The 19,171-nt window shown below is 54.6% G+C and overlaps 1 protein-coding gene across 4 annotated transcripts in view; it reads right to left on the minus strand.

Annotated features, from left to right (window-relative positions):
• Nucleotides 1-19,171, minus strand: part of FARP2 (FERM, ARH/RhoGEF and pleckstrin domain protein 2) — a 106,696-nt gene that overhangs the window by 50,808 nt on the left and 36,717 nt on the right. For all 4 annotated transcript variants that reach the window (XM_066233694.1, XM_066233693.1, XM_066233692.1 and 1 more), the window contains exons 3-7: nt 8,712-8,816; nt 7,903-7,945; nt 6,612-6,690; nt 2,941-3,038; nt 1,289-1,403 (exon numbers count right to left, since the gene is read on the minus strand). In XM_066233694.1, the coding sequence (XP_066089791.1) occupies nt 1,289-1,403; nt 2,941-3,038; nt 6,612-6,690; nt 7,903-7,945; nt 8,712-8,816 (440 nt within the window). The remainder of the gene's footprint in view (nt 1-1,288; nt 1,404-2,940; nt 3,039-6,611; nt 6,691-7,902; nt 7,946-8,711; nt 8,817-19,171) is intronic.

Genomic DNA, 19,171 nt, shown 5'->3' on the forward strand with positions numbered 1-19,171 from the left:
GGCCCCGAGCAGGGACTATGGCCTCTGTAAGGTGGCCTAGGGACACTAACGCCTGACACCAAGAGGTGGCCCAAAGTGTCACACCCAAGACGGAGCTCATGCCTTTGCTCAGTATCACCACACAAAAGGGGGCCACAAAAGCACATTGCACAGGGTGTTTGAGGACCACGGGCAGCGTCTGGTCAGTGGCCGGCCTTGCCACCAGCTAGCTCTACTGCTCGGCCAGACCTGTGGGCACCACGGTGGCCCCGCCCGGCTGTCTCCCGACCCCTGCTGTTCCCTCTGCTCAGCCTGTGGCCTCCACCCATCTCCGCACCCGCATCCTCGCCGCTCCCTGCAGGGGCTCTGCCTGCCTCCCACGCAGCTGTCACACTCACAGCGATGCGGCTGCTAGCGCTCGCCCAACGCAGGCCCCTGAGTCTCCTGGGGCCGTGTCCTCGAGGCAGGACGCCTGCTCTGTGTTGTCCACGCTCCCCACCCCACCGGGCAGACAGCAGTGACCGAGAACTCCGCCTGCACGGTGTTATCTGACAGGATGACCAGGCAGCTCCACAGAACCCTTCACGAGGCCGAGGCCAAGACATCGGTCTGTCCGTGGAGCACCCCCGTGATCAACTCACGGTCACCTTCCCCTCGGCCACAGGCACGCCCGGGCTCTACTCGTCCCTCCCGTCTGCGTGTTGCCCCTCAGTCCCCCCAGGCGCCCCTCCCTTCCGTCCAGAAAAGACGCCGGGCCCATGAGGAGGGCCCAGCACCTCAGCACTGTGCACGGCCAGTGCAGGACCGGCTCTGCCACCAACGGACAGGAAGGGCCACGCCGGCCGCCACGCTGGCTGCTCCGTCCTCACGCCTTCCCACCCTGATGCCTCCCCAGCCGTGCCTGTGTGCTGTGTGCACGCTGGCTGCCCCTGGGGGCCGGGGGCCGTGGGCCGACCGCAGGTGCCCTAATGCGCTGCTCCATCACGACCAGAGGGCCAGCGGCAGCTCCGTCCTCATGCCTTCCCACCCTGACGCCTCCCCAGCCGTGCCTGTGTGCTGTGTGCACGCTGGCTGCCCCCGGGGGCCGGGGGCCGACCGCAGGTACCCTGATGCGCTGCTCCGTCACGACCAGAGGGCCAGCGGCCAGCGGCAGCTCCGTCCTCATGTCTTCCCACCCTGACGCCTCCCCAGCCGTGCCTGTGTGCGTGCTGGCTGCCCCCGGGGGCCGGGGGCCGTGGGCCGACCGCAGGCGCCCCGATGCGCTGCTCCGTCATGACCAGAGGGCCAGCGGGAGCTCCGACCGACTCACGTGTGCTTCTGATGGAACTCCAGGATCTTCTCCACCGCGCGCTCCTGATGGGGCAGGTACCTGTTGGCTCTGAGGTGCTCGCGGTCAAGGGTCTCCTCGTAATCTCCTATTTCCGCTGAGGCGAGACGGTAACAGTCAGTAATCTTAGTATTTAAATAAAAAAAGATATAAACTCATGTTACTTTACTACCAATCGAGGGTAACTTCTCCTACTCTTGGTTTAAGCCCTGTGCACCCAACTGCATGAACTAGAAGGAGAAAACAAACTGTTCTAAGTCTGTGGTAAAATAACAGAGTTTATATAAAAATAACGTAAACAAACAGGAGTTTGTCTTTTATTTTCCCAAGTATTTTATGCTATGAAGGCAGGCAGACCAGTGGGGAGAGTTTTCCGAGTTCTGAAAATCAGGCGCAGGAGGGGCCCAGGATACGGTACTTCATTTTGTTTCAAGAGAATGTATTCTAAACCATTTTCTCCTTCAGGGCCTCTTAAGCTCTTGAGGAACAATGCTTCTTTCTAATTTCATGTATTTTCAGACTACAAATATTTAAAAAACAGTCAAGTCCAATAATCTTAAGCAATATACTTCTTTTGCTTTGAGACGACTTGAAATTTGCAGGAAAGGTGTGTGCACGGACCCCCACGCTCTCCCCGCACCCGCGTCCTCACCCAGCACCCAGAGGACAGGCCGTGCGCGGGGTGGCCGAGCGTCAGCCCTGTCCATGGCTCGCCAGCCAGACTGGTCTTTTACAGCGAGGCCCAGGTCAGAACAGACGCTGCTGTGCCTGTCCAGTGTCTTCAGTGGCCTGCAGTCTGAGCGGCACACGGCTAAGGTAAAATGACAGCTGGCGGCTATGACGGCACAGCCGAGCTGCACACCGAGCTGTCAAGCACGAGGCCAATGGGTCTGCGAGGAACGCTATCTGTCCACCTGAGGGGACCTCAGGACAAACAGAGTCAGTCACCTGAAAACCGTGTTAATGAGTCAACCCGTCCGTCACCAGGAGGCAGACCACTGCCGCGTGCGGCGTGAGTGGAGAGGCGTGCGGCGTGAGTGGAGGAGTGTGGGGAAGAGATGGCTGCACTGCCAACCGCAGACCCGTTGACCTGCACCGAGGCTCCCCCAGAACACCGGCTCCACGCCAGGAGGGCGGGCACAGCGCTCGTCCAGAAGCAGTGCGGGCATCTCCAGCCTCTGCTCCACTAGCTGGGGGCCTGGCCGGGCCGGCAAGGCCCGCGCACGTTTGCCAGAAACTGACATTTCTCCCCGTTTATTTCTGAAGTAACTACATTTGTTCACATGCTTCCCCACCGTCTCTTGTCCTGCGTGAGATCCTGAGGGCACGTTTTCTTCGTCCTTCAGGGTTTAATGCCTAACTTGTCATTAGGGGCTGTGACATTCACCGCAAGAGGCCTCTTTTTTCTGGGGGTGCCGAGCTGGGGTTACCATCTGGTTTCTACACTGAAGAGGCTTTTGGTAAAATGCAGGGGCACCACTGAGAGATGATCTGAAAGAACACATGGGGGGCTGACTGGCCTCGAGCCTTAAGGGCCGGACTGGTAGAAGTCAGTCTTCTGTTTATTACAAAATGTGCAAGGGAAAGGCCCGTTCTGTCACACACGTGAGCCCGTGGGCGCCCCCGACACTCACACTGCAGGAGGTGGGACGTGAGGAGGGCCGCGGTGGTGTCTGCGCAGGTCAGACGCTTCTCCAGCAGGTCCCTCTTCAGTTGCAAAGCAAACAGGTATCTAGAAGGGAATTCAGAACATCAGAGGCCAGCGCCAGGGGGTCCAGAACACACTCCCCAGGCCCCCGCTGCAGCAAAGCCCGACGGCTGCTGCCACCAGAGCAGGCGATGAGCCAGGGCACGGGCACGGCCACAGGGCCGTCCCACCCACAGCACCGCCCCCTCCTGTGCGCAGGCCTGTCACATTCACCGCTGCACCCACGACTGTGTGAAAGGGCAAAACATACAAAGATATGGCTGCACACGTGGCTAGGACACGTGTAAGCGCACTGATCATACCTGGCGGCTAGAATCTGAGCAGCCGGGACTGCTGCTGCCGCTGGAGAGAATGTAACTGGAGACAGCAATTTGAAAATAAAATGTATCATTTCTTCATTTCTTCCATCAACAAAGAACTACTGAGCAGACTGTGTTCCAGGTACCGTTCCTGGACCCGGACACAGGATGGTGAACCAGACAGACACTGCCCCTTGCTGGAGTTCACACTCTAGGGTGAGCTCTTAAAGCATACTACATCCTCTTAAAATGTAGAGGTGCAGACCCCTGAACTCAGCAGTTCCACTCCTCTGAACTTTTACAACAGAAGTATTTCCAGAGTTCACAAGGATATGTGGACAAGGGTGTTTATTTGCAGCGTTGTAAGAGAAAAATTAGATAGAACCTAAATACGCACTAGTATTTGAGAACGACTAAATGAGGTTGCAGCCCTATGTAGATTGATAGGGAGTGATGTCCGCGCACACCAAGGACTAGGGGACGACCCCCCCAGAGCTCCTCGTGCACAGCCTGCCGCTGGGAATTCACCCGGAACAGGCCCGGATCAGGCCTTCTGGGCTGAGTGTGGTGCAGGCAGCGCGGAAACTACTTCTGCTCTGCAAAGCTTTAGCTTAACACGCTCCGTCTCACCATAGTGAGCACTCTTTCTTTTAACTTAGAGAAGTGGGGGGGGGGAGAGAGAGAGATAGGAACATCAGGCTGTTCCTGTATGTGCCCTGACTGGGGATTGAACTGGCAACCTCTAAGCTTCAGGACAATGTTCTCACCCAACTGAGCTATCGGCCAGGACTTAAATTTTCATTTATTGATATTAATTTTTTTTTATTTTATATAGAGAAGACAGAAAGGGAGGGAGAGAGAGGGAGGGGGAAGGGAAGCATTCACTTGTCCCACCCAGACATGCCCTCACTGCTTGTTTCCCATGTGTGCCCTGACTGGGGAGGGAACCTGTAACCTTGTCATCTTGGGACGACGCTCTAGCCGACTGAGCTAACTGGCCAGGGCCGTGACACTTTTATAAATAAAACAAGGCCTTCTGCCTGACCTGTGGTGGTGCACTGGATAAGGCATCAGCCTCTAACGCTGAGGTCGTCGGTTCAAATCCCTGGGCTTGCAAGTCAAGGCACATGGGAGAAGCTACAGATTGATGCTTCAGTTCCTGACCCCCCACCCACCCATTTCTCTCTCTCTCCTCTCTTTAAAATCAAGAAATAAAATCTTAAAAAAACACAAGGCCTTCTGCATACACATGGCGTAGGCCTGGGGCCCTGCGTTAGGTAGCACTTTTTGTCACTTGTTTTCCAGGTATATATATTTAGAGGCTAATCCCTTAAAAGGGATTTTTTGCTAACTGTCAAGTATGTAATACACCATTGACAGAAGTTCTCTGTTCACTGTAAGAGCTCTGCCGTCCCGGAGGTCACTTCCTCAACCCTGGCGTGAGGTCTCGACACCCTCGCGCTGAGAGTCCGCGCCCCTGGCGTGAGGTCTCGACACCCCTCGCGCTGAGAGTCCGCGCCCCTGGCGTGAGGTCTCGACACCCTCGCGCTGAGAGTCCGCGCCCCTGGCGTGAGGTCTCGACACCCCTCGCGCTGAGAGTCCGCGCCCCTGGCGTGAGGTCTCGACACCCCTCGCGCTGAGAGTCCGTGCCCCTGGCGTGAGGTCTCGACACCCCTCGCGCTGAGAGTCTATGCCCCTGGCGTGAGGTCTCGACACCCTCGCGCTGAGAGTCTGCGCCCCTGGCGTGAGGTCTCGACACCCCTCGTGCTGAGAGTCTGCGCCCCTGGCGTGAGGTCTCGACACCCCTCGCGCCGAGAGTCCACGTCCCTGGCGTGAGGTCTCGACACCCCTCGCGCCGAGAGTCCGCGCCCCTGGCGTGAGGTCTCGACACCCCTCGTACTGACAGTCCGCGCCCCTGGCGTGAGGTCTCGACACCCTCGCGCTGAGAGTCCGCGCCCCTGGCGTGAGGTCTCGACACCCTCGCGCCGAGAGTCCGCGCCCCTGGCGTGAGGTCTCGACACCCCTCGCGCCGAGAGTCCGCGCCCCTGGCGTGAGGTCTCGACACCCCTCGTACTGACAGTCCGCGCCCCTGGCGTGAGGTCTCGACACCCCTCGCGCCGAGAGTCCGCGCCCCTGGCGTGAGGTCTCGACACCCCTCGTACTGACAGTCCGCGCCCCTGGCGTGAGGTCTCGACACCCTCGTACTGACAGTCCGCGCCCCTGGCGTGAGGTCTCGACACCCTCGTACTGACAGTCCGCGCCCCTGGCGTGAGGTCTCGACACCCCTCGTACTGACAGTCCGCGCCCCTGGCGTGAGGTCTTGACACCCTCGCGCTGAGAGTCTGCGCCCCTGGCGTGAGGTCTCGACACCCTCGCGCTGAGAGTCTGCGCCCCTGGCGTGAGGTCTCGACACCCTCGCGCTGAGAGTCTGCTCCTCTGTGATGCAAAAGGCCTGTGAAAGCTGAGCACAGAGAGGTCCACAGACGGGGAGGACGCGTCCACCTTTCTTCCTGAGGGCTAAACGTCCTGTCCTTCCACACCATACAGCTCTCCTTCACCTCAACCTACCTTGGGCTCTGAGCAGGTGTTTAGGTTGTTGCTTTATTCTCTCTTTTTAAAAATATATTTTATTTTTGATTTTACAGAGAGAGGAGAAGGAGAGTGAGAAGTATCAACTCACAGCTGCCTCACATGAGTGCTCACAGCTGCCTGTCGCATGGCCTTGACCAGGCGAGCCCAGGGTTTCGAGCCAGCGACCTCAGCATTCTATTCACTGGGCCACCACAGGTCAGGCATTGCTTTATTCTCATTACAAAATCAGTACATAAAACACGAGGGAAAAAACCTTCCATAATTCACCCTGTTGCGCAGATGAGAGAACCGTTCAATGTTTTCTTCCCATTATTTCTGCAAAGACTCACTTGAGAATTCCGAGTCGAGGGAAGGAGGCCACCAGCAGCCCCTCTGCCGCCTCCACTCACGAGGGGCACACCTTGGGCCTCCCCACCCAGTGTGCTTTGTAGATAAAGAAGTAAATATGCGGCAATGTTGGTAACAACTTTACGCATCTGAACAGAACCTTTCTTCCAAGTCTCATTCACATTTGTGTTTGTGTAAGGGTGAACTTCAGAATGATTCTTCTCACGACTGCACTGTAACTACAACTTTTACGTGTGTATGGGGCTCATCCATCGTTCTCCGAGTACGCCCTGAGCACCCAGGCCGGGCGCTGTGGGCGGTGCAGCGGAGCTCAACGCCCCGCCCCGCGGGCAGCGGCAGCTCGGAACAGGCTCTTTACCGTGTGAACTCTTCCTGCAGCTGACCCGGATCAGGCGGGAAAAATTTCACCGCTAGGCGAAGCATTGCATTCTTCGGCTCTATAAGAAGAAAAAATTTAAATGTCACAGATAAGACCAATCTCTGCATTTGCTCCATTTCCATTTATGATGATATAATTGAGCTAGTACTTTAAAATGTATTGTTAAAGATCTTTCCAAATAAGATAATATTAAGAAATTTTCTATGCATGAAGTTATGAGTCTTAAGTACCAGTTATATATGTCAAAGAAAAATTGAAAAACTTTTCTGTTAAACAAGAAACCCTAAAAACAGGCAGGAAATTGCACGTTAAAATTAAAAATATGTATTTTTATTTTAAAAAGTTAAGGTGTTTACACCATTAGTAGTAAAAATAAAATATTTTTAATTCCTTATATACTTTACTGAAAAAAAAAGGCTGTCATCTCATTATATTGAATCTGAACAGCCTGATCACTGTGAAGACAAAACATTTTACCAGCTCACCTGAGCACTCCAGCTTAATTGAAATTTTATAGCAACATGACCAGATAATTGTCACCAAAAAGGAAAGAGAAACTTTTTATTTATTTTATTATTTTTTTAAATTTTATTTGTTTATTCATTTTTTTAGAGAGGAGAGGGAGAGACAGAGAGAGAGAGAGGAGAGACAGAGAGAGAGGAGAGACAGAGAGAGAGAAGGGGGGGAGGAGCTGGAAGCATCAACTCCCATATGTGCCTTGACCAGGCAGGCCCAGGGTTTCGAACTGGCAACCTCAACATTTCCAGGTCGACGCTTTATCCACTGCGCCACCACAGGTCAGGCCGAAAGAGGAACTGTTTCGATAAAATGCCATGGCAACTGAAAACAAGTCTCTCTCACACACACACCCCCTTCCCTCCTCGGTTCAGCACCAGCAGAGCCTCCTGGGGGGTTCATTCTGTGCAAGTCGGTAAGAACTAGAAGATGGAATGAGGAGACTAACAAAAGTAATTACATTTATGCGTACAAGAGCCTCATGGTCATTCCATAGCTTGGAAACCGCATACTTGTTTTTGCAAATTGTTTCCAAACGAGAGGCAAGTGGGCCAGACGAGCGAGTCCGAGAACCGCCCGTCTGTAGCTGCATCAGCAGCACAGTGACCTCCCGGGCCGTCCACTGCTGGCCCCCCCTCCCGGGAGGCTGTCCCGAGTGTGAGAGAGAGCATCTGGTCAGGCCTCGAATGTCAACAGTCAGGAACAACAGCCTTTTACATGAACAGAATTTCCAGGAGTTAAATAAAAGACTTACTTCGCACTTGCCTGACGATGGGTTTCATAGGTTCAAGCCAAACCTACAGAGGTTTTAAGAAGAGAACAAATTCATTAATACTCTCTCTATTGACTAATAAGTATGTTACAAATGACAGAAATGTTTGTGACGGAGACGCTGAAGCCCAGGGCCTCGTGCTGGCACACACAGGGCACGTCCTAAGCAGAGACGGGCGGCAGAGCGTCCACTTGGAGAGCGGGGACCTCGGTGAGCTCCAGGGTGCCGGCGCTGCCATGCACAGGATGCACCGAGTCCTGGGTGCGCGCCGAGACCAGACAGATGCCGCACACGTGGCTCTCCAGCCCAGCCGAGGAGAGGGCTCCTGCCTGAGAGTAGGGCCAGAGCTCCACGGTGCTTCTAAACTAGTGGGATTACTCTGGTTTCTCTAAAGCAGTTTCCCCTACAAATATCAATGCTCCACTGCCTTAAAGATTCATCTATTAAGTAAAATGAAGCATAACCGTTTTTGTAAAACAGTTTGCTCAAAACTCACTTCCAGAACGACCATCGGGCAGAATGCCCTCACGGAGGGGTGCTTTGACCACTAATGAAGAAAGGAATTCCAGCACGGTGCGGGAAGATAGGACAGATTCCAGGAGCACGCAGATCAGGCTGCGCTAAGAGGCAGCTATAACAACACATCGAATACTCCAGCTTTGGTAACAACTGTGCTGCAGCTCGGAAGTACCTTCCTCATCTCGCCACAGTCTTCCTCCCGGGCTCTCGGTGACCCACCAGGACCCGCAGTGTAGCGAGGGTTCTGTACCACGTGAATGAGCAGCACCTACCCAGTAGGACGGGGTGTTCTGAAACTCCAGCCCGAAGTAGTCACACTCCATCAGGTTCAGACGCCTCCACACCTGCGACAGTAAGACCTGGCCCTCACACCTGGGCTGTGGGGAGACAGGTGAGAAAGAGCAGGAAGAGGATTGAATGACGACAACAAAGAGTTACACACGCCGTGTGACAGGCATGAAGCTACTGCTTCCTGTGCACAAACTGCACTGCGGTTAGTCCCCTGTTCACATCCCTTCCAAGCAGGCGTCCACGCCGTCACAAAGCACATGCACGAGCCCGGGGCCCTGTGCTCAGGAGCTGACACCAAATAAAGCTAAAGAATTTCTTCAGTTTCGCATTCTCAGCGTCTTTGGTCACTTTTTTTCATAACTTTAGGCTATAGAAACCCTTTTGGTCTCAGTAAACATTTTATCAGATTCTGATATTTACTAAAAGGGCGGGCCTCAGAGTCCGCGTTTGCATAAGATCCTGTGAATCATGTATTACTTGGCGGCATTTCATGCTCACGAGAACGGCACGGACCGTTCTGAAATGAGGGGGCAACTGGCTCTAACCCTCCTGTGGACTGAGGGCCAGCACGAAACCGAGGGGTCCGTTTCTGCAATCCTGGGGTAAGCACATTCTTCCTAAGCACGGCACAAAGCAGAGAAGAGATCTGAATAAAAATGTAAAACTTCTAAACAGAAAAACATGAACAAGGTCGCACTCTGGGACCACAGTGAGAAGACGACCATCTGTCTCACACTGCTCTTGTGAACCGGGCAAGAGAGGCAGAGGCACCAGCCCCCGGGTCACACGGGAAGGAAAGCAGTGGACACGTCCCCACATCCAGGGGGGTGAGGAGGAGGGCGGTGTCCACAGCGGTGCGGCTGGGACGGCACGTGACCTGCAGGGATCACTGGAAAACACCTCACCATCTGAAGTGTACAAAATGCCTTTGCCCAGCAATTCTACTTTTAGAACTTTCCCCTGCAGGTACTCTCACACAGCTAGACGGAGCTAAACATGCAGGTCAAACTCAGTAAAGAATTGTAAAATAAACAACGGTACATCCATAATTGAAAATTATACAATCCTTACGAAGAACACAGAGCCCTGAGGTACTGTCAAAGAACAGAGTTCAAGACCAGTTTACTCACAAGAATGGCTTCCACGTCTGTACAGTGTGTGACTCCATGTTATGCCCTCCCCCCCCCCCCATTTACACACAGCAGAAACCAGGCTGGAGGGCTGGTGGCATCCCTAAGGAGGACCAGAGTGCAGGACGGATAGAGGCGGAGGACGGGTCCGGGGCACTCACTGTCACCTTACTGCTGTAACGTCTGGATCTTCTTCAAAAGGCATGCCATTTTTGCAATTAAAAAGAACACACAGGAGTGTGTGTGAGGGGAAGCAAATATCCACTGTTCCAAAGGACATCTGTCCACTAGGCTGACCACCAGCTCCCCTGATTCTGTGCCCCAGGAGTGTTTATGCTCCTAAAATGAGAATTCTTATTTGAATAAAAATCTGCACCCCTCGAACACAGATGTGTCCAGAGGGCCACAGCACAATGAGCCCCTCATCAGAATGAGGCGAGCTACAAGGTGACCTTATATTGAAAACACAACAAAGGACCAAAGCGCAAATCTTATTTGGGTTTAGGTTCCTCAAGCGTCAGGCTGCAGCCTCGGTGACGTGCTGGCTGACGGGAGGAGGCTGCTGCACTCCGTGAGGCTTGGGTGTTTCAGACTGACACGCAGGCACATGCATGTCATGTGGCCCTTGTGGCCCCACCCACCGTGGGCTCGCTGCACCAGCCCTGCTGAGCCGTGCCCACCCTGGAGAGCTCTCCAGCCATGCGTCCCGGCTGATGACGAGGCCCCTCTTCTCTGCTCTCCCAGCCGACAGAGCTGACCGTGTCGCTGCAGACTGGAGGTGGGTGGGGGTTCTGCAGGGTCGACCTGGAACACCCCAGGCCCCTCAGCTTGAGTGCCCAGCCCCACACTGTGTGGCATCACCCACCCGGAGTGACTGGCACACCCGGGCTGTTTCCTCCTGCCGGCCTCCCGCATGCCCTTCGAGAGCCTGGTCAGCCACCTCCCACCACCTGACTCGGTGCTCACCTTCCTAGATGGTGAGGCTGAAGGAAGAGACTGTCTCACCCAGGCCCAGCACACAGGAGGGCACCACCAGCGACCTAACGCCCAGGCCGCTGCTGCTGCTCCGCTACCCCCGGCCCTGCCTCCTCGTCAGCCGCCTGGCCACCCCATGCGATGGCTGGGCTCACCGCCCTCCACTCCTGGTCGGCATAGCTGGGCTTGCTCCAGGAGACCTGCCGACGGGGCTGAGGGATGCCAACGCACGTTACGTGGGCAGACAGACACGGGCACGGTCACACGCATCCTTATCCTGCCCTGTCCAACACCGAGGACAGCGTTCATGAGTCTGGGCACAAAAATACATTTAGGCCTTCCCTGGGTGGCTCCGTGGGCAGAGCGTTCATTGTTCTGGTGCACCAAGGTTGCGGGTTCAATCCCCAGTCTGGGCACATGTGAGACAAGCGATGAGTGCACGAGTGGATGGAACGAGCTGATGTTTCTCCCCCACACACCCTTCCCCTCTCAAATCAGTAGAAAAGATTTTAAAAATCAGTTACACATGCACACATTTACATGATACACAGATGGACACACACACGAGTGGATATGCATATATACAGACATGTGTGAGACACTCATAGACATGCATGTTAATGAATATGCATATTCATATATGTATGTAGGTGTATTTAACCTCCTGAATTGGAATAAATTTTACTAACTTGAAAAAGTTTCCATAAGTCAATTACCAGGTAAGAAAAGGAATATTGGATTCTCTGTGTCACACATGAAATATGTACATAACTCACTTCTAAAAAAACCATCAGAATCAGGTATTTTCACAAACCATATAGAAACAGACATTTCCAAAGCTAATAAATTGATTCAAAGCATGGCAGTGGGGAATCTCTTCTAAATCTTTTTTATAAAAAAAACCCAAATTCAAACACACACAGACACACACACACACACCTTACAGAAAAATGTCCATTTATGGATATCAATAAAAATGTCCCCAGTAAAATATCAGCAAACTTAATCCAGCAACAACTAAAAGAATAAGAAGCCACAACCAAGTAAAATTATTCTAAAGATAGAGGACAATTCAATATAATATTGGAATATTCATTACTACATCATATTAATAGACCTGTAGAAAAGAAAAACAATCCTATGATGAGTCCCAGAATCCAAGATGCTGAGAAGGCATCTGATAAATTTGGTATGAATTCTTAGTAAAGACGGAAGAGGCATGATTGCTACCATCTATTAATGGGGTCACTCCCAACACCATGCTCCGCTGCTACTGTATGAACACCAACATCAACATGGAGAGAACAGGAGGCAAAAATCCAAAAAGAGGAAACAAAACCATCATTTGCAATGAACTAAAAACTATTATGGAACAAGAAGAGGTCCCATTAGGTAGTAGGGGAAAATTACTATACAGATATCAATAGCCTTCAGGTACACAATTGACCACCATTTTCAAGACAGAAAGGAAAAAACAATCACACCTGTAGCAGCAACAAAAACGGTGAAGTATCTTGGAATAAATTTTAACAATAAAAGAAAGCTTTATATGCCTGACTGTTGGTGGTGCAGTGGACAGGATGTCGACCTGGGATGCTGAAGACCCAGGTTCAAAACCCTGAGGTCACTGGCTTGAGCGCGGGCTCAACTGGAGCCCCTTGTCAAGGCTCATATGAGAAAATGATCAATGAACAACTAAGGTGCCACAACTATGAGTTGATGCTTCTCATCTCTCTCCCTTCCTGTCTCTATCACTAAAAAATAAAAATAAAAATAAAAGAGAAAGCTTTACAGAGAAAATGTAAAATCCACTATGGTAAGAGAGAAAGTGGGGACAGAGAAGAGGCGTGAAGAGGTGGTGAGCACGCCATGTTCTTGGGCAGAAGCCTCCCCACAGAGATGTCAGTTCTTAATAACCCGCTGTCCTAACAGAAGTACCAACAGGCCTCCTCGGAGCCGTGTGGGTCTATTCTCTAGTGCACCCTAACAAATTCAATTTAAAAAAATTGGATTCTTTGAGGAAGTTGATAGGCTGATTCTATAATATGTTGATATATATTTTTTAAATGCATAAACGGCTAAGAAAATTCTAAAAAAAGAAAAATGGAGGACTAGCCTTATCAGATATTCAAATTGCTGAAAACCACAGTAAACAGATGTTTGGTACTGGTGCACGTCTACAATGACAGAGCAGTGGAACAGAACAGGAGGTGAAGAAACAAATCCACATAAATAAGAAACTGGAATGTCTGATAAAAGTGATGTCTGAAGTCTAACAGTGGGAGAAAAACAGATTTTTCAATGAATACTGGTTGGTACCCATCTGGAGAAAATAAGGCCTTCCCTCACATCATAGTTCCAGGATGAGTAAAACATCTCCACACAAAACATCAGTTCATCCAAGCGCTGCCAAGGAGACAGTTTTCTCTGGCTTCCGGGAGGGAGCAGCGTGCTCAGCGGGCTCCGGAAGCCACACGCCCTAAGGGCGGCTCGGGAGACTGAACACACAGAGACCAGAAGCGTCTGCCAAGAAGCACTGTGAACTCAAAAGACTTTTTCAAAGACAAATAGGGGGAAACATGTATGGCTCCTGTCACAGACAAAGGACTAATTTCCTTCAAACACAGCAAACAGTGAATCACATCAAGATCGGAGCTGAACAAGATCAGAGCTGAACAGAAGAACAGGCTGTTCTCACAGCAGAAGCCTAAACGACGTTCAACACTCAGGAGAGATGGACATCGTAAGGAAGCTGACCGCCCACACTGTGTCGGTCAGACTGGCAGAGCACTTGGTCTGAAGGCGTGTGGGGCGTGTGGGAAACGCGGGGCAAACCCTGTGGAGGTCCGCTTGGCGCCACCTGATAACTAAACGTCCCCACCAGTCCCTTAGAAACCCCACTTCTGCTGAGTGTCTCCCAGGTGCGGAACCACGCATACACACAAGACCTGCTCCAGCAGCGCCTCCAGCAGCAACGATTCGGCAGACCCCAGATCCAGCAGGACAGGACAGGGCAGGACAGGCAGTGAGCTGCGGCACAGCCACGGCCATGCAGGGTGGTGAGACCGAGGCTGCCCCCTAGGCACTAACTAGAAGAAAGCAGGTTGCAGAACAGTGCCCAGGACATATACCCAACCCCAGCCATCACCTTCCCACTGACCTAACCTACGCCAACACTGGAGTGGGGGTGTAGACAGACACAGATACGTTCACGTGGGGAGGGGGCACTGGGCCAGGAGTGCTGGTTAGTTCCAGAGAATCGAACCGAGTGCGTATCCTTCTATATTTTGTGAAATCTGTATCATGAGCATGGTCTGAACTACTTTTAAAAAATCTACACATTTTTTTAAAAAGTAAAAAAGTAGGCTGGGTATGGTGCAGGGACGAGTGCAGGGCCCAGTGCAGGACGTTGGGACCCGGGAGGGTGAGGGGGGTGTGAAGGGGGGGTGGAAGTGGGGGAGGCAGTGGAGACAGCAGCCCAGGGTGAGACAGATGTCAGAGCAGTGAGAGCGTAAGTGTGTGTGGGCGGGAGGCCGGGCAGAGACACAGCCCTCAGCTGTGCACTGAGAGGCCCAGGGTCAGCAGGACTCAAGAGGAAGGCATGCATACCACACCTACCACACCCACCACACCTACCACCCCCCTTGGAGGAGGGGCTGATGCCAGGCGTGGGTGCAAGATGAATCGGAAGGGTTTGCACCACAAAATACAGCGAGCTCACAGGTAACGGACGTGTCCAAGGACACAGGCCAGTCCCCACTGGTTGGGCTGGGACAAACGAAGCCTCAGAGGCAACCCAGGGGGCAGAGCCCACGAGCCACACGGATGCACAGTCATGAATCAACTGGGTAGATCTGAGGAGCAGCGAGATGCTTGTATGGTTTCTAAGAACTTCCTCACTGTGCTCGTTACAGAGGGAGGAAGAGAACTTCCCTGTGGAGGAACTTGGAGGCACCACTTCAACCAAGTGGTCAAAGTGACCATCACCAGAAATGGGACAAATGCAAACTACACACCACACACAGTGAGGACCCGGCACCCTTCTGAGCCAGCTCCGCATCTTAGTCTGTCCCGGTTGCCATCCACAGACTTATAACTAGGAATTTATTTCTCAGAGTCCTCGAAGCTGAAAGTCCAAGACCAAGTGGCCGGCAGATACTGTGTGTGGGGCAGCCCACTTCCCGGGTTATATGGTGCCTTCTACCTGTGCCCTCCATGGTGTACAGGGTGGGGGAGCTCTCTGTGGTCCCTTCCCTGACCCCATTCACAAGGGCTCCATCATCATGACTAATCACCTCCCCAAGGCTCCATCTACCTCATAAAACCATCACATTGCAGGGGTACGTTTCAACATAGGAATGTGGGGACACATACATTCCATCCGTAACCCCCTGCCAAAGGCTCACCTACAAAATAACTGTTGTGAGCTTCAAAAACGTCAAGGTCATGAATGAACGCCATGGGTCAGACACCAGTGACTGGGGACTGGGTCCTTTGTTATACAGGACAGCAGTGCACCCGACAGGGCTCTGACAGTAGGAATAGATGTGTGCTGCAGGCCTGACCTAGACTGTTGATCCAGAACCTCCTGGTTCACAGGAAACACACTTGCAGTGTTGCTGGTGTTGGCCGCGTGTTGGCAACTCACTGTCAGATACTCAGAAAAAAATTCTTTGTACTATTTCTGATTTTTTTTTTTTGGTAAGTTTGAGATTTCTTCAAAATAAAAAGTTACTACTCAAAAAACAATTCTGTTTCTGTAAACTAAATAAAAACAACTAGAAAGTGAAATCTAAAAATGGCTATTCCCAGTGGCAGGAAAAACCAAGTGCCTAGAAGAAATGGAAAGATCTGGAAGTCTGCCACACTAGAATGTATGAAACTCTGCTGAGGAACGCTAACAAAGCCTAAATGAAGGGGAGATGCAGCCCATGTCTTACCAGCCTATGGGCACGGCACGTCCTCCGAACGGGACGCTGGCTGACCCAGTGCTCTGACACTGCTTGTGACGGGCTGCAGCACACACAGATCTCACACAGCCCACTCGGAAGACGTGTGTAGGAAACTTAAGGTCTGCAAAGCTGTTCTATGGTAGCTGGTAGCAGAGGCGGAAACAGCGGTGACTTTGGGGGGGTGTTACAACTGACTGGTGGGAAGGGAGCCTGCTGTGTACCCCACTCAGGCGGTGGGTCGTGGGGTACACTCGCAGAATCCACTCTGCTGCTTGGGGAAGGTGTGTGCACTTCACGGTGGAAGCTATAGCTCACAAGAAGCAGTGACAAGCCTTGGCGTTCATGAAGACCACTCTTCACTCCCACACGAACCCCGGGTGTCACCAGCAGCACACGTCCATGCATCGCAGGGCAGCTAGTCCTCTCGACAAGAGCACAGGAGTCTCCACCCCACCCCCACCAAGCTCGCACCTGAGCAGCCCCCTCCAGACAGCGCCCAGTTCCCAGTTTGCCAGGCCCCCCAGAGAACACCAGCACAACCCAGAACCTGCTCAGCAGTGGTCAGTAGCTCGACGTGGGTCACTGGACAGAAGTGGTTTTCCAGAGAACAGCATGCCGCGCTCCACGACCACACAGCACTAAACACACAGCCGTCCACTGCACTTCAAACACAAACCATTTTTGAAAGGACTTAAACACAAGAGAGAGAGAGAATTTCTTAGACTGCGTTCTGGGACAACATGAACCATATTTTAAATTTTGACCAATAGTTATTTAACCAATCCTCACACACAGAGATTTCCAAAAGAGTGAGTGTTCTTGAGGACAAAATGCTACATGGCTCTCTACTTTGTAGCTCTCTACACTTCAACTAAAATCATACAAAAAGAGGTCAGAGTTGTTGACATGGCAGGCACTCATTAATGAATCAGTAAGTCACTTGATAGTATATAAAAAATCTGAGGAAGACGTCGACCAGTTATTGCCAAACCTAAAGAAGACCAAAAGTACATTTTCACTAAATGTAAGGGAACACTGATGGTCAAGGCGAGGAAACAAAAAATAATTTGGGCGTGTTGCCCACTCACCTCCAACAAAGCGGAGACTTCACCTGGCGGAGGGCTGGCCTGTGCCGGGAGCAGGAGAGAGAGCAGGCATGTCTTTCAGACGCCCACTGGCCCCCGGGTCCGTGAGCAGCAGCGGGCCCTCCAGGCGGCCACAGAGCAGGCTGTGGAGAGGAGTCTTGTGCCCGGGTGGTAGGGAGGCTGACCTGGGCTTCCTCATTTGAAAGGTAAGTCCAGTTCCTGCCCTGGAAGGTTTATGGGGCTGCAATGAACAGTGCCCTGCACCGGCCCGGCCGGCTCCCAAGTCCAGAGCCAGGTGCCCGGTCTGCACGCCCAGCGCAGTCCAGAGCCAGGTGCCCCGTCTGCACGCCCAGGGCAGTCCAGAGCCAGGCCCAGGGCAGTCCAGAGCCAGGTGCCCGGTCTGCACGCCCAGGGCAGTCCAGAGCCAGGTGCCCCGTCTGCACGCCCAGGGCAGTCCAGAGCCAGGTGCCCCGTCTGCACACCCAGGGCAGTCCAGAGCCAGGGGCCCCGTCTGCACACCCAGGGCAGTCCAGAGCCAGGTGCCCCGTCTGCACACCCAGGGCAGTCCAGAGCCAGGCGCCCCGTCTGCACACCCAGCGCAGTCCAGAGCCAGGCCCAGGGCAGTCCAGAGCCAGGTGCCCCGTCTGCACGCCCAGGGCAGTCCAGAGCCAGGCCCAGGGCAGTCCAGAGCCAGGTGCCCCGTCTGCACGCCCAGGGCAGTCCAGAGCCAGGCCCAGGGCAGTCCAGAGCCAGGTGCCCGGTCTGCACGCCCAGGGCAGTCCAGAGCCAGGTGCCCCGTCTGCACGCCCAGGGCAGTCCAGAGCCAGGGGCCCCGTCTGCACACCCAGGGCAGTCCAGAGCCAGGGGCCCCGTCTGCACACCCAGGGCAGTCCAGAGCCAGGGGCCCGGTCTGCACGCCCAGGGCAGTCCAGAGCCAGGTGCCCCGTCTGCACGCCCAGGGCAGTCCAGAGCCAGGTGCCCGGTCTGCACGCCCAGGGCAGTCCAGAGCCAGGTGCCCGGTCTGCACGCCCAGGGCAGTCCAGAGCCAGGTGCCCGGTCTGCACGCCCAGGGCAGTCCAGAGCCAGGTGCCCCGTCTGCACACCCAGGGCAGTCCAGAGCCAGGTGCCCCGTCTGCACACCCAGGGCAGTCCAGAGCCAGGTGCCCCGTCTGCACACCCAGGGCAGTCCAGAGCCAGGGGCCCCGTCTGCACGCCCAGGGCAGTCCAGAGCCAGGTGCCCGGTCTGCACGCCCAGGGCAGTCCAGAGCCAGGTGCCCGGTCTGCACGCCCAGCGCAGTCCAAAGCCAGGGGCCCCGTCTGCACGCCCAGGGCAGGGCTGTGACCTGCCAGGAGCCTGGTCTGCACACCCAGGGCAGTCCAGAGCCAGGCCCAGGGCAGTCCAGAGCCAGGGGCCCCGTCTGCACGCCCAGCGCAGTCCAGAGCCAGGGGCCCCGTCTGCACGCCCAGCGCAGTCCAGAGCCAGGGGCCCGGTCTGCACGCCCAGGGCAGTCCAGAGCCAGGTGCCCGGTCTGCACGCCCAGGGCAGTCCAGAGCCAGGGGCCCCGTCTGCACGCCCAGCGCAGTCCAGAGCCAGGCCCAGGGCAGTCCAGAGCCAGGTGCCCCGTCTGCACACCCAGGGCAGTCCAGAGCCAGGTGCCCGGTCTGCACGCCCAGGGCATTCCAGAGCCAGGGGCCTCGTCTGCACGCCCAGGGCAGGGCTGTGACCTGCCAGGAGCCTGGTCTGCACACCCAGGGCAGTCCAGAGCCAGGTGCCCGGTCTGCACGCCCAGGGCAGTCCAGAGCCAGGGGCCCCGTCTGCACGCCCAGCGCAGTCCAGAGCCAGGCCCAGGGCAGTCCAGAGCCAGGTGCCCCGTCTGCACGCCCAGCGCAGTCCAGAGCCAGGCCCAGGGCAGTCCAGAGCCAGGTGCCCCGTCTGCACGCCCAGGGCAGTCCAGAGCCAGGGGCCCCGTCTGCACGCCCAGCGCAGTCCAGAGCCAGGGGCCCGGTCTGCACGCCCAGGGCAGTCCAGAGCCAGGTGCCCGGTCTGCACGCCCAGGGCAGTCCAGAGCCAGGGGCCCCGTCTGCACGCCCAGGGCAGTCCAGAGCCAGGTGCCCGGTCTGCACGCCCAGGGCAGTCCAGAGCCAGGTGCCCGGTCTGCACGCCCAGCGCAGTCCAGAGCCAGGTGCCCGGTCTGCACGCCCAGGGCAGTCCAGAGCCAGGGGCCCCGTCTGCACGCCCAGCGCAGTCCAGAGCCAGGGGCCCGGTCTGCACGCCCAGGGCAGTCCAGAGCCAGGGGCC

The sequence above is a fragment of the Saccopteryx bilineata genome, chromosome 5 (genome assembly GCF_036850765.1).
Source record: "Saccopteryx bilineata isolate mSacBil1 chromosome 5, mSacBil1_pri_phased_curated, whole genome shotgun sequence".
Lineage (NCBI taxonomy): Eukaryota > Metazoa > Chordata > Mammalia > Chiroptera > Emballonuridae > Saccopteryx > Saccopteryx bilineata.